General features: G+C 41.0%; 1 protein-coding gene across 1 annotated transcript in view; it reads left to right on the plus strand.

Annotated features, from left to right (window-relative positions):
- Positions 1-14,917, plus strand: part of MALRD1 (MAM and LDL receptor class A domain containing 1) — an 836,583-nt gene that overhangs the window by 74,455 nt on the left and 747,211 nt on the right. Inside the window, exons 6-7 of the mRNA XM_075553413.1 lie at positions 11,143-11,244; positions 12,662-12,808. Coding sequence (XP_075409528.1) covers positions 11,143-11,244; positions 12,662-12,808 — 249 coding nt within the window. The remainder of the gene's footprint in view (positions 1-11,142; positions 11,245-12,661; positions 12,809-14,917) is intronic.

Below are 14,917 nucleotides of genomic sequence, written 5' to 3' on the forward strand. Positions count from 1 at the left end.
GATAAACAAACAGCCATCTAGCTCAGAAGCATCAAAGTCCACATGGAAGAGCACACCATCCTGTGTGATGATGAGGTTCCGAAGGGATCAGTTACCAAGCATCAAAGAACAAAAAATCATATCATTGGGTGCATACCTCCATGATATAATCACTGAGGACAAACGGGTGCATAAGCAAATGTGGCGAAGGAAGCTGATGGTGCCCGGCTAGCAAAAGGTTCAGCATCTGAGCTCTTAAAGGCTTGAAGGTAAATAAGCGGTCGTCTAGCTCAGAAGCAACAAAGCCCACATGGAAGAAGCACACCAGCCTGTGCAATCATGGGGTGTTGAAGGGAGCAGATATCAGGCATCATCAGAACAACAACAACAAAAAATCTTACCATAATGAGTGAAGGGAGAAGTGCCAAGTGGAGACCCAAAGCCCATTTGTCGGCCACTGGAGATCCCCTTGCAGAGTGGTTCAGGGGAGGAGACGAGCCAGTCAGGGTGGGATGTAGCACCAATGAAGAATACAGCTTTCCTCTAGTTCCTAAATGCTTCCTCTCCCCCCACCCCACTCCCACTATCATGATCTGAATTCTACCTTGCAAGTCTGCCTAGACCAGAGGATGTATACTGGTGAAGATAGAAGCTGGAGGCACAGGAAATCCAGGGTGGATGATCCCTTCAGGAACAGGAGTGTGAGTGATGATATTGAGAGGGTAGAGGGAGAGTGGGTTGGAAAGAGGGAACTGATTACAAGGATCTACATGTGACCTCCTCCCTGGGGGATGGACAACAGAAAAGGGGGTGAAGGAAGATGTCGGACAGGGCAAGAATGACAAAATAATAATTTATAAATTATCAAGGGCTCATGAGGGAGGGGGAAGCGGGGCGGGAGCGGAAAAATAGGACCTGATGCCATGGACTTAAGTGGAGAGCAAATGCTTTGAAAATGATGAGGGCAATGAATGTACAGATGTTCTTTACACAATTAATGTATGTATGGTTTGTGATAAGAGTTGTATGAACTCCTAATAGAATGTTTTTTTAAAAAGACAAAAGGCTCAATGAAAAAAGGGGGAAAAAAAGCAAAAGAAAAGAGCATGCTCTTGGAGAGATGTAAATTCATTCATGAAAAAAAATTAATTAGACTAAAAAATTCTGAAAAGTTTTAGGGTTCTTTTTTCTAAATCACAGCAAAAAATTTAAAATTCATAGTGCTAAGTATTCACAGTGAACATCTATCATGAAAGAAAACTACAGCATTTCATGGGTAAATTTTATAGAACACTTAGGGAAGAAATAATAGTTATACACATTCTATTCCAGAAAACAGAAAGATGAAGACTACATTTCCCCTTCATGATATAAGGCCTAGTAGTAAAATTAGACAAAAATAAAGTATGAAATTATACAGCAACATTCCATAGAAACCTAGATATTAAAATCTTAAGAAATTGAATTGAGCAATATATGCAAAGGAGGAAATATAACCAACCCTCCAGAAACATATTTCTAGGCTCTAGCCAGTAGAATATGAGAAGAAACAGAAATAAAAAGGAATTTGAATGGAGGATATAAAAGTTGTATTTGCAGTTAAAAAGATTGTGTATGTAGAAAATCGGAGTCCACTCCAACCGAAAGCTTAGTTCCCCTATGGACCACAGAACTAAACACTGCACAGATCTGTGCCATCCTCATAATTGTTCCCGTGTGTGAGCCCATTGATTCAGGCACTGAATCCATCCATTTCAGCCCGGGTCTTACTCGGTTTTGATGCCCTTCCACTGTACCAGCCATGATGTCTTTTTCCAGGGACTGGTTTCTCCTGACAATATCGACAAAATCTCATCCATGCCTCTAAGACACACCCTGACCTTAGCACTTCCGAGACAGATCAGTGTGTTCATTTGGCAGTGCATGCTATTACCGATACTTGTTTTTGCAGCATCGCAACTTAAATGCATGCATTATCCTACAGTCTTCCTTATTCAAGTCCAACTATCACAGGCGCAGGATGTGATAGGCAATACCATGGCTTGGGTCAGGGTTACCCTAGTCCTGAAAGTAACGTGCTTGCTCTTCAATATGCCAGAGAGTATTGAAGCAGCAGATTGACCTAATGCAATATATCATTTTATCTCTTGATTGCTGCTTCCTTGAGTGTAAATTGCAGATCCACATAAGATAAAATCCTTTATAACTTCAAACTTTTTTTCATTTACCATGATGTTACCTTTGGTTCAGTTTGTGGTCTTCATTACATTGAGTCACAATCCACACTGAAGGTGGCAATCCTTGATCTTCATCAGCAAGTGCTTCAGGTCCTCCTCACTTCCAGCAAGCAAGGTTGGGTCCTCTGCAAACCACAGGTTGCTAATAAGCCTTCCTCAGGTCCTTATGCCACATTCTTAATATAATAAAACTTCTCTGAGGATTTGCTCATCATATAATTTGAACAAGTATGGTGAGAGAATTCAGACCTGACACATATCTTTCCTGATTTTAAACCATGTAGTATTCCCTTGTCTGTTCAAGCAACTGCCTCTTGATTGTCGTACAAATTCTTTATGAGCACAATGAAGCATTCTGGGATTCCAGTTATTCTCAAGGTTATCTAAATTTTATCATGGTGCACACAGTCAGATGCTTTTGCATAATCAATGAAACACAAGTAAACAACCATTGTTGGATAATCTTAAGCAAAATTTTACTGTGTGTCATATCAGTAAGACTGGACTATACTTTTAGCATTCTGTTGGGTCACCTTTCTTTGGAAATATGGAGCTCTTCCAGTCAGTTGGCCAAGTCGCTGTCTCACACATATCCTGACATAGACAAGTGAGTGTTTCCTTCTAGTGTTCTTCAGCTTGCTGAGACATCTCAAGGGGCATTCCTTCAATTCCTGGAGCCTAGTTTTGGTTAATGCAGTCAGTGCAGCATGAACTTCCTTCCGCACCATTGGTTCTTGCTCACATGGTGCATCTTGAAATGAGGGACTGTTGAATATTTCTTTTTGGTACAGTGACTGTATTATTTCCATCTTCTCTTGACGCTTCCTGCATCATTCAATATTTTGCTTCTAGAAATATTCAAAATTGCAATTTTACGCTTGAATTTATTCTAGAGTTCTTTTCAATTTAAGATATGCTGAGCATGCTCCTCCCTTTTGATTTTCTAATTCTAGGTTCTTACACATATCGTTATAATATTTGGTCCTTTGAAATCTTCTGTTCAGCTCCTTGACTTCATCCTTTTTGTTTTATCTACTCTATGATTAATAGCAAGTGTCAGAGTCTCTTCAGACATTGACGTTGATCTTTTCTTTCATTGTATCATTAATGACTTTTTGCTTTCTTCATGGATGATGTTCTTGACGTTCTTCCATGGCTCAAGTCCTCTGTCATTAGCGTTCAATGCATTGACACCGTTCTTGAGATGTTCTCAATATTCAGGTGTGATAAACTCAGATTGTATATTGACTCTTGTGGGCTTAATTTAATTATCTTCAGCTTTATCCCGAACTTACACATGAGAAATTGATGGTTTGTTCCACTGTAGGCCCCGCTCTAGTTTAGTTGCTGATGCTGAGCTTCTTCCCTGTGTCTTCCCACAGATGCAGTCAGTTTGATTTCTGTGTATTCCATCTGGGAAAGTGAATGTGCATAGTTGCCTTTTCTGTTGTTGATGCAAAGGTATTCACTATGAACAAGTCATTGGTTTTGCAAAATTTTTTTTTGATCTCCAGCTTCATTTCTATCACCAAGTCCATGTTTTCCAACTACTATTCCTTCCTCTTTGTTTCCAACTTTTGCATTCAAATCACCAATAGCTATCAATGCATCTTGATTTCTTGTTTGATCAATTTACAGCTGAAGTCATTGGTAGAATTCTTCAATTTCTTCCTCAATAGATTTTGCAGTTGCTGCATAAAATTAAATAATGTTGTATTGATTGGATTTCCTTGAAGGTGGATAAATATAATCTGATCACAGATATCATTGTACTTTAATATGGATTTATCAAGATCCTTTCTGATAATGAATGCTATACCATTCCTTTTGATTATGTTATTCCTGACATAGTAGATCATATAATTTTTTTATTCAAAATGGTTAATACCATTCCATTTCCTAGGCATTATGTCACTAATCTTCATTAGTTCCATTTCATTTTTGATCACTTCCAAATTTTCTAAACACATACTTTGCACATTCCAAGTCAGATCAGTCAAACATTTTTTGCAATTATTTCTCTACCTTTAGGCATGTTCCATCAGCAAATGATCCTGAAGGCTCTGGTTCCACGGACTTTATTGGACTAATGTCACCATGGCTGACTGTCCACCAAGCCATCAGTTTCTCTTCAGTCAAATTTGAGAGCCCACGGACCTGCGGGGCCATCCTTTAGCAGTATCTCAGACAATGATCTGCTTCCTTTGTTTATGCTTTCAGTGTTTCACAGTGCTTCAAATCTGTGCATGCAGTTTATTCTGTGGCCTCTTCCCCTAATGGGAAGCCCAGTTTGTCTTTATTAGTCTGGAAGCTTTTCTGAAACCTGTTGACTTTGGATGACCCTGCTGGCTTTTGAAATACCAGTAACATAGCTTCCAGAATCATAGCAACACACAAACCACCACAACATGATAAACTGGTGGAGAAAATAGCATAGAACTGTTTTTTTTAATGCTTCTAGAACTGGTAAAGGGGCCCATCCCACTTCTACTAAACAGGGAAGCCCACAGCAAAGGTCCCAAGAAGGTAGGTCAGGTGTGTAAATGGAGACCTGGTCTGTTCTAGGCAATGGGAGGACAAAGACAAAGCATTCCAGGCTGGGTTTTCACTGTGCTGACTGTGCTGGGTTTTCACCTGAGTCCAAACTGCCTACCGGCTCTGATTCCATGCCTGTCCTCTTTGTGAAGTGAGTTCTTGGGCTCAGAGAACACAGTCCACAAGATTCCAGAAGCTGGAGTTGGGATGACTCTTTCGTGAAGTAACACAAAAAATGTGGTGCCTGTGAGGACTTCCGGGAAACTGGTGCCCATGTAGAATCACCTGCTCTGTGATGCTGTTGTGAGAGCAGAAAATCAAGAGACTGTGGCTGCTAGCTGGAGAGCCAGAACAAGCCAGAGGTGCAGAGCAGGCTGGGGGTCCATGAGCAGGCCAGAGACCAGGCTGGGGGTCCATGAGCAGGCAGAGCTTTTGTCTTCTTTTGGCTGTGGATACTGAACTGAGTCAGTTTCCAAAGACATTCTCAGCTGATGGCAGGGTGGTCAAACTGCCTGCCCTCACATCCCCTTCCGTCCCCAAACATCACTATTATAGCTCTGAGGGTAGGAGAAAGGAGGGAGAAGAAGGGGGAAAAGGGGATCTGATAGCAATGATGACTGTATAACCTCAGTTGAGGGGAGTGAACAACAGAATTATATGTGAATGAATATATTGGATGGCAGAAGATATGGTGATAGATAGATGATAGATAGATAGATAGATAGATAGATAGATAGATAGATAGATAGATAAGGGTTCCTTGGGCCTAGAGTGAGGGAGGAAGGGGATAAAGAGGAGCTGATACCAAGGAGTTCCAGAAGAAAGATAAAGGGCAATATTTTCAACAAATGGTGTTATAACATTTGGAATTCCATAGGCCAAACATGAATCATGACTTCAAGGTCATATCTTATGTGAAAATTAATTTAAAGGGAAAATCTAAAATTTCAAGAAAATAATATAGGAAAAATCACTTAGACTTGGTGTTAAGACATCAACCATAGACTCAACACCAATATTTTGATCTATAAATAGAAATGAAAAACATGACAAATTGAGCATCAAAATGATCCATGGAAGATACTGCCCTGACAATGGAAAAACTAGCCACAGACTGGGAGACAATATTTGCTGGACACTTAACATGGGAACAAACACCATTAAAATGATTTGTCTAGATACTTCACCAAGAAGAATATACAGAGACTTAATCTTACTTAGTTCAGTATCCACAGCCAAAAGAAGAGAAAAGCTTGCATCTATAGTCCTTACCATTACACACGTTAGACTGACTCAAGTTAATGGTGGAAAGATCTGAAAATACCGATTGCTGGTGATACATTGAGCATCTTGGACAATGATACGCCACTCTGTGGGGCAGTTTGGAATTTTGGGGGAAATGTACTTAACCATATTTTGTAAGGCATCACGCAGTATATTCTGACTCACAGCACCCTTAGGCAAAGCAGCACAAAGTAGTCGAGGGTCCCACGCTGCCGTCCTCACAACCACGGCTATGTTTGCAGCCATTGTTGCAGGCATCACGTCAATTCAACCCAAGGAAGAGCCTTCTCTCTTTTTCTAACCCCTAACTTACCAATAATGCTGCTCCTGTCTAGGGACAGATCCCTTCTCATGACGTGTCTTAACTCTGTGAGGCGTAGTCTCACCATTCTTTCTTCTAAGGAGCATTCTGGCTACAATGATTCTAAGACCGATTTGGTTTTTTTCTTCTGACCCTAGGTATTTTAGGAAATAAAGTAAAGTTTTCATTCACACCTAACCTTTTTTTGTAAACAGAAACTTGAAACCACCTGATTTTATGTCAACCAGGAACGTTTGCCTAAATTGTGCTACCTCCTCCCCGTAGTGTACCATCTACATTCTTTCCGGTTACAGAATGACCCAAGCCACTGGTAGCAATAGGAATGCATCCAACATGGATTATGGTGAGAATAAGATATGATTCCATTTAGATGGTATTCTGGAAAAGGAAAAAAATAGGCATAGAAATAGATCGATAGTTGCTCAGATTGGAATTCTTCTCTATCTTGATTTTGGGTCTTGTTACACAATTCTATGCATCATTATAATGTAGATGCATATGCATGATTGACAAAACGTGCATTTTACGGTATGGAAATTAAAAATAAATTAAAGAATGCAATACTAACATATTACCAATAAATAGATATTGATGGCAAGTAAGCACATAAAAAAGTGCCCAGGTTCATTTGGCATTGTTGTTGCTGTGTGTCAGTCAGGCAATTTTGATCATAGTGACCACAAATGACAATAGTTGAGCTGTCTCAGAGGGTTCCTAAGCTGGAATCACTTTGGCAGTAAAATACTTGACTCCTTTCTCCCACAGAGATGCTGGTAAGATTGAACCAGGGACCTTGCGGCTATCAGTAGAGCACTTAAAGTTGTATCATGACAAAAAACAACAGTGCAGTACCACTACACTCCTATTCCATCCACCCACGGTCACCAAACAGAAATAAAACCAAGTACCTACAGATGCTTAATGTTGGTTAAAGAGTATAAAACTCATGAAATGGGGAAAAGACTGTCTTTTCAATAATGGTTGAGAGGAGAATTGGACTTTTATCTGCACATGAATACCCTATCCCATACACAAAAATGAACACAAGGTGGAATAATGACATGACTATGAACCCTAAGATTATACAGACCATCAATGAAAAATTAAGTAGCAACTTAATGGCTCTAATCCAAGGCATAATCACACTACTAAACAGCGAAAGACACGCTGCAAAGGACAAAATGAAGGATTAGGACATCCTAAAAATACAACATTTTCGTATATCAAAGATTTCATTTAAAAAAACCCCACAGATTGTAGGTGGGGAATTTGGCAGCAATATAGCAGATAAGAGCTAAAATCTATAGAAAGCTGAAAACCTTAATTAAAAAAAACCCACGAATAATCCAAGTTAAAATGAGCAGGATACACGACTAGAAAATTCACCAAGGATGGCATCTTGGCAACCAACGATTATATGGAGAAACACCCATGATAACTAGCTATTAGATAAATGCAAATTAAAACAATGATGAGATTCCACCTCACACTGGCACTGAAGACAAAATTAAAACAAACCAGAAATAACGAATGCTGGAGAGGATGTGGCGAGAATGGAATTCTCATACACCGCTGGTGGGATTGCGAACCTGTACCGCCACGATGGCAAATAAATGTAAATAGAAATAACACATGGCTCACCACTCACTCAACTAGGTCTGTTCCCAAAAGAACAAAACACAAAGAGATATCACACCTACGCTTATCACCATGCTATCCACAAGTGCCAAAAATTAGAAGCAACCCAACACCCATCTTTGGGGAATGGAGAAATAAACTCTGGTACATCCATATGACAGAGTAATGTGCATTTCCAAAACAAAACAAAACAAAAAACAATGATGAAGCACCTGATTACATGCATGGATTTGGAAGACAGACAGCAAAGTTGAGACCATTATTATAAATGAAAAAAATCGTGAGAAATGGTTTTCATATCAAAGAAGCAGACGCTATGTTATGGGATGCCAGGGGGAGAGGGAAAGAAAAAGAAGTAATAAACAATCAAATAACTAAGAAAATGAAAAGGAAAATCAGATACCCACAGATGGACACACACACACACACACACACACACACACACATGATTTATTTACAGCCTCAGGGTTCCCATACTGTTCCCCAAGGTTGTTATATCAGTAGGATGTTTATTTTGATTAATGGGTCGATTTATAGCTATTATAGGAATTCATAAAAATTATAATCTTTATTGTTTTGTGGTACTTGTTATGGTGCAAACCTTAGCTTCATTTATTGCCATACTACCTTAATTGCATATGCAGTTTTATTTTCACTGGATTTTGTATTCAAGAGGATTTGCATATTCATCATTTGTAAGTTTCTACTATGAGAAACCTGATTATGGATGTATTCATAACTCATTTTCATAACCAATTGCCTACCTTTTCTAATGAATAACAATATAAGAAATATGGATTCTACAAACTTTAAAAATTTTAAATTAGTTTTATGTTGTTTATTTACTCATTGAAATAATATTTGTTGATCACATTTGTTGTGCCAGGGCTTTTTCTAGGAAGTGAGGTAATGGTGAAAGGTGAAAAAAATAAAATACAACCCCGTTATTTATGGGGATTAATTTAGGCATGGGTGGGGAGGAGAAGGGAAGGGAATAGGGAGAAAAACACTAACAAATGATAGTTTTCTTTAGGCAAATGATGATCTGTTACTATGGAGAATGATAAAAGAGAGACCGGAGGTGAGCACAGGATGGAGACCTTTTACAGAGAGGTCACATCTGGCTTCATTGAGAACCTATCATCTGAAGAGTAACACAACACAAACAAGGAGTTGAGGGAGCAAGCAAGGAGAATAGTGGAAGTTAAGATAATGCCAAAGGCCTGAGGCAGGAGTAAGCATGGTTGTATATTAAAGAAAGATCCCACTCAGGACTTCTGCTTTCCTTTCATGTAAGATAATACACTCCACTATCTCAGTGACTACAATGATCTGCTGCTCTTTTTAAAACTTTTATTGGGGGCTCTTACATCTGTTATCACAATCCATACATTCCTCCAGTGTATCAAGCACATTAGCACATAGGCCGCCATCATCTTTTTCAAAGCATTCTATTCCCATATGAACTCCTGATATTAGCTCCTCATTTCTTCCCCCTCCCTCCCCAGCCTGCCTTCCCTCATGAACCTTTGATAATTTATAGATTATTTTTTCCATATATTACATCATCTTCTGTCGCCCCTCACCCACTTTTTTTGTTATTTGTCCCCCCTGAGAGGATGTTCTAGGTTGATCCTTGTGATCAATTCCCCCTCCCCCCACCCCATCCTCCCCTAATTCTCCTGGTGTCTCTACTCTCCTTGTTGGCCCTGAGGGGGTTTATCTGTCCTGGATTCCCTGTGTTGTGGGCTCTTATCTGTAGCAGTGTGCATGCTCTGGTCTAATCCGATTTATAAGGTAGAATTGAGATTGAGGTCATAGTAGTGGGGGGAAGGAAGCACCAAAGAGCTAGAGGAAAGTTGTGTGTTCCATTGGTGCTATAACCTGACTGGCTCATCTCTTCTCTGTGACCCCTCTGTGAGGGCATGGGAAAAAATGCATAAGCAAATGTGGTGAAGAAAGCTGATGGTGACCAGCTATCAAAAGGTATAGCATCTGGGGTCTTAAAGGCTTGAAGATAAACAAGTGGCCATCTAGCTCAGAAGCAGCAAAGCCCAAAAGAAAGAAGCACACCAGCCCGTGTGATCATGAGGTGTCAGTGGGATCAGGTACAGGCATCTAAGACCCAGAATAAAACCATACCCAAGGTGAATGCGGGTTGGGCATATAGTAGAAATCCAATGCCCATCTGTAGACAATTGGATCTGCTGTTCATTTAAATGGTTCAAATGCACCAGCTGCTCCATGGAAAAGCAATGCAGCGGTCGGCTTCCATGCAGTGCATGGGTGACTGCAGTGAATTGGAAGAGTGAAGGGTATTGTCTGATGTAAAGATATGCAACCCTGGATTATTTAGGGAGTAGTGACAGGCAGCTCTCTTAAAGTGGAATGAGAGGCATGAAGGACACTTACTTCACCTTCAGGTCCTGCATTAGGAGGTATGGAGGATAGAAACAGGCCACTCGAGAGGGCTACAAGGACAGACGTTGCAGAGATGATGTGGTTCCCCTTTAAAATGTAAAGCAGAGGTTACCACATGTTCTCTTTGACATTTGTATAATTATCTTTCTAATGCTAGACTTTTCGTTTAACTTTAGAGTGGGTCCTTTCGGTGAAGACTTGGAAGGTTTGGTGTAGGGCTTGTCAGTTAAAGCAGACCTGATTGAATACAAAAGATCTGGCATGGTTTTAGTGTCTCTCTCAATCTGTTTCCCACCCTTCCTTCTGCCTGCTCCTTCTCTTTTTTTTTTTGACCTCTGTCCCTCCCACAATCCCTTTCACAATATCACTCTCTCATTCCCCCCCTCTCCCGTCAAAGAAAAATAAAACTGCACTTGCTGCCATTGATTTGATTACTGCTCATAGGATCACCTGCTCTACAGGACAGGGCAGAACTGCCTCTGTGAGTTTCTGAGCCTTGTCTTTCTCCAGTGGAGCTGCTGGTGGTTTCAAATTGCTGACCTTGAAGTAAGCAACTCAACTTGGACCCACTATGCCATCAGGGTGCCTTTGGGGTTCTGGGAAGAGGGAGGGATACCATCACAGAGGGGATGGGGGAGAAAATTGCTTTGCAGAAAAAATGTTCTCATCTTAAGATGTAGGAATTTTTCCAGTTGTGCCTACATCTCACTTCTGCAAATTTCACAGATGAAAGGTTACTGTGTCCAGAAGCATCGAGTGCCAAGGAGGAGCTGTGTCTTCTAGGCGAAGAGCGCTGCCATTTTGAATCTCCAGGTGAAGGATTAAGGGGTAAGTGTTTAATTGATATGTGCATCCTCTTGTTATGGAGACTGTGTATGAGACTCAGAAACCACTCATAGAAACACTTTATTGTCCAAACTTTGATGATGGGGTTATCCTAGGTTTAACTGGAATGCTATTTATATCTGTGCTTTATTGGTTAAATTCACACTATTAAACACAATTCAAAAGGTATTTTTTAATTTATAAAACTGCTGCATTAAAGACCAAATTATGTACGCTACTTCTGCTTTAACATTTCAGTGATATATATCTACCAGGGCTGCACATATTACTCTGAATGTAGTAGAGAATAGAGGAGGTAAAACTATAAAAAACATCTGAGCCATAAAAAAGTACCTTCAGGGAATGAGTCATTGGTTCTGAAGACTCAGCACTATGGTCTTCCAACGACATCAAGGACAATTGGCATGCCGTACCCCACAAACACAATGTTGTATATTCTGAGTAATGTCTGAGGTTGTAAGAGCTAGGAACAGTCACCCGTTGGTCCTTCCCCAAAGACACGTGGAATCAATTTGTCAAAAGCATGAGTGGATCACTTGAACCTCAGTGTTTATATTGTAAGACCAAAAGAACCAGATGGTGCTAGGTACCATTGTCCACCAAAACACATTCGCTTAAAAACAAGCCGGCTTCCTGGTTTGATAGAGACTGGGGGACCTTCGGAGACTAGTTCTTACTTCATCTTTTAAGTCTGAATCTTTTAAGAATCACCCTGTGGCTAAACTTTCAGCCAAAAATGATAGACAAGTCTAAAAGGTGTTATTATACCAGGATAGTGCACACTGCTTGAAACAAGTAATCGGGTGATATAAAAAAATCAGCATTTTCTCAGGGATAAAACTTAGAAGGCAAGAAGGGGTTGAAAAGGAGGATGAATGGAAACTTGTAAGTGACCGGGGGAGAATAAAGTTACATCGTGGGATTACAATCATTGGCACAAAACAAAATGTGCATGCATTGCTGGCGGGGCAATCAATGTGTTAGGTAACCTTTCACCTAAATAGTAACAAAAAGCTAAAATAAATAATCAATGTATGTATGCATAAATATCTACTACTACATAGAATTTTGTAAAGTAGAAAAGGCTTGATTTTCTGTTATTTAAAAATAATTGAAATGAAACTCAGGGTACAGAAAAATGGTGAACCCCTCCTTTCATTTAAGTCAGTGGATCTCATTTAGGGGATGTTCATACAGAACAACTGAGGAACTTTTGAAAATTGGTGTTGATGCCACATTATCATATTTGGGGATCTAAGTTTCCACACAGGTATCTGTGTATGTGTGAGTGTGTGGCCCTCTTGGTGGTTTCAAACATGAACTCTAGTTAAAAAAATCACTCCATAAGACTATGATAATCCACTGAGATTTAAAAAAACCCTTTTCCCTCTTTTGATAGTGTGCCAGGCCTGTGAATTTGAATTGGGCATGTGCGAATGGGCATCAGAAGTATCTGCTGGACACATTTCCTGGACTCGCACAAAAGCAAGAGATGTTCCTCCATTAGAATCTGTACCTCGACGGGATCAAAGTGGTCATGAAGAAGGTAGGAAATAAAGCTCCCCATTATATAAAGTACTTAGAATAGTACCTTTTAAATGACAGTATCCAGGACAGATAAACTCCTCGGGACCAATAAGGGAAGTAGCGATACTGGGAGGGTAAGGGAAGTTGGGGGAGGAAGGGGGAACTGATCACAAGAATCGACATGTGGACCTCTCCCAAGGGGATGGACAACAGAAAAGTGGGTGAAGGGATACAACAGTCAGTGAAAGACATAAAAAATGAGAATAATTCATAAATTATCAAGGGTTCTTCGGGGAAGAGGTGGGGAGGAGTGAGGAGCTGATACCAATGGCTCACATAGAAAGAAAATGTTTTGAAAAAGATGATGGCAACATATGTCCAGATGTGTTTGGCACAATGGATGTGTGTATGGAGGGTGATAAGAGCAGTAAAAGTCCCCAATAAAATAATTTTTTTAAAAAAGATAGTCAGCAGAGCTCCTGGTGAACATATTGTATGCTTTTGAAGTTTATTATGTCACCAATATAGAAACTGAAAAGCAAACAGCTTTGCACACAGAAACTTGATTGCCAAACTGGGTGAACGAAGATTATATTAGATTCACTATTTTAATTTTGTAAATATTTCTTATTGTCAGGAGACAGTCAAGTTTTGGAGAAAAGGGAAGGGAAAGGGCTGAAAGGACTTTCCCCAGGACTATGATTTCTGCCACTGTCATTTTGTCTACGAGCTGTCCCCGCTTATTCTCCTATCTTACTTTGTGTCGAATGTTTACATTTTCTCCACATTGCTAGTTTTGTCTCTTTCTTGGTAGAGGGAGAATTATTAGTCTTTTAATTTTCTCCTGCTGGTTGGAAGATTTATTTAATCTTTTATTTCTTGTGGATATTTTAAATTTTTAATCTTCAATATATATCCATATTAAAATTTTAAACAAAATCTGAATTGTTTCAATATTTCTGTTTTTTCAACACAAGAAGAAACTCACTGCAGTTTAGCTGTTATTTTAAAGCTCGGTAGTTTAACTTTATAAGTTATAGTTTAACTTTATAAATAAGATTTTGGAGTCAATATTGACCAATAATTATGAATACTTAATCTCCTAATGTTAAAGTAAAAGTAAACCCGAATAGCCGCCCATTACAAGATGACTAGGTCCAGAAGTGGGCCTACTGGGTGATCCCAGTCCCTGTGTGCTTTGGCCCCACTTTACCCCTAAGCTGAGTAGTAGCAATACATACTCCACACAGTCTATTTGAAAGCTAATTCTAGCCTGGCACTGGGGGGGGCGACCCGGGACTGGGCATCCTCACCCACATGCTCCAGCCTTCCCAGCCAGGCGGCCTGCACAAGGCCCCAGGAGGGAAGAGAGGTGGCAGATACTGTGAGCCAGGTCCTCCTGGCTGCTGCCTGGTACTTGAATCCTTTCTTGTGTATGCTGGTCTGGTCTGAGCCAGAGTCCCCTGTGGTTCTCCGGGGGTGGGGCAGGGGGTGGCATGGGAGGGGGCTGCACCGTCTCCGTTGGCCACCTGACGTCGTCGGCATTGTTGGGGGGAGATGGCGCCTGTGGAGATCAGCAGGGGTGTCTCACCAGCCCCTCTGCACAGTTTCTGGGGATGGGTGTATATCTTCCCCGCAGGGAATGGCTGCCCAGAGGGGACTCGGGGGTGGAGGGTGAGCTCTCTGCCAGTCTTTTTTTGTCTCCCATATTTGTATTTATTTCTAGGACAGAGGTGGTCAGGCTGGTGGTGGCACCTCCTCCATGGGCGGGGGGGGGGGGGGCGCACTGCTGCACCAAGATGAGGGCTGGCATGGCCTGGGACCACCCCTGCTGAGCAGGAGCCTCAATGCCTGGGATCTGGCAGCTCAAGTAGGGGATATGGGCATAGGGGCAAGCTACCCAATGCCACTTCCAGCCATTCTCTGCTTGGGACCCCTGCCTCCAGAGGGAGGTTGTTATGGAATTTGGGGGGGTGGTGCTTATGGACCCTTAACCCAGTGAAAGCCCAGAGCCAGCCTCCAGGGCCTCTGCCATCAGCCAGTGGGAAGCCTGGGATTGAGCCTGTGCACCAGCTGGAGTTGTACCCACTGTCCCTCACTGATGCTGCACCTCGCGCCCCCCTTCACC

Source organism: Tenrec ecaudatus, chromosome 6, assembly GCF_050624435.1.
Source record: "Tenrec ecaudatus isolate mTenEca1 chromosome 6, mTenEca1.hap1, whole genome shotgun sequence".
NCBI classification, from domain to species: Eukaryota; Metazoa; Chordata; class Mammalia; order Afrosoricida; family Tenrecidae; genus Tenrec; species Tenrec ecaudatus.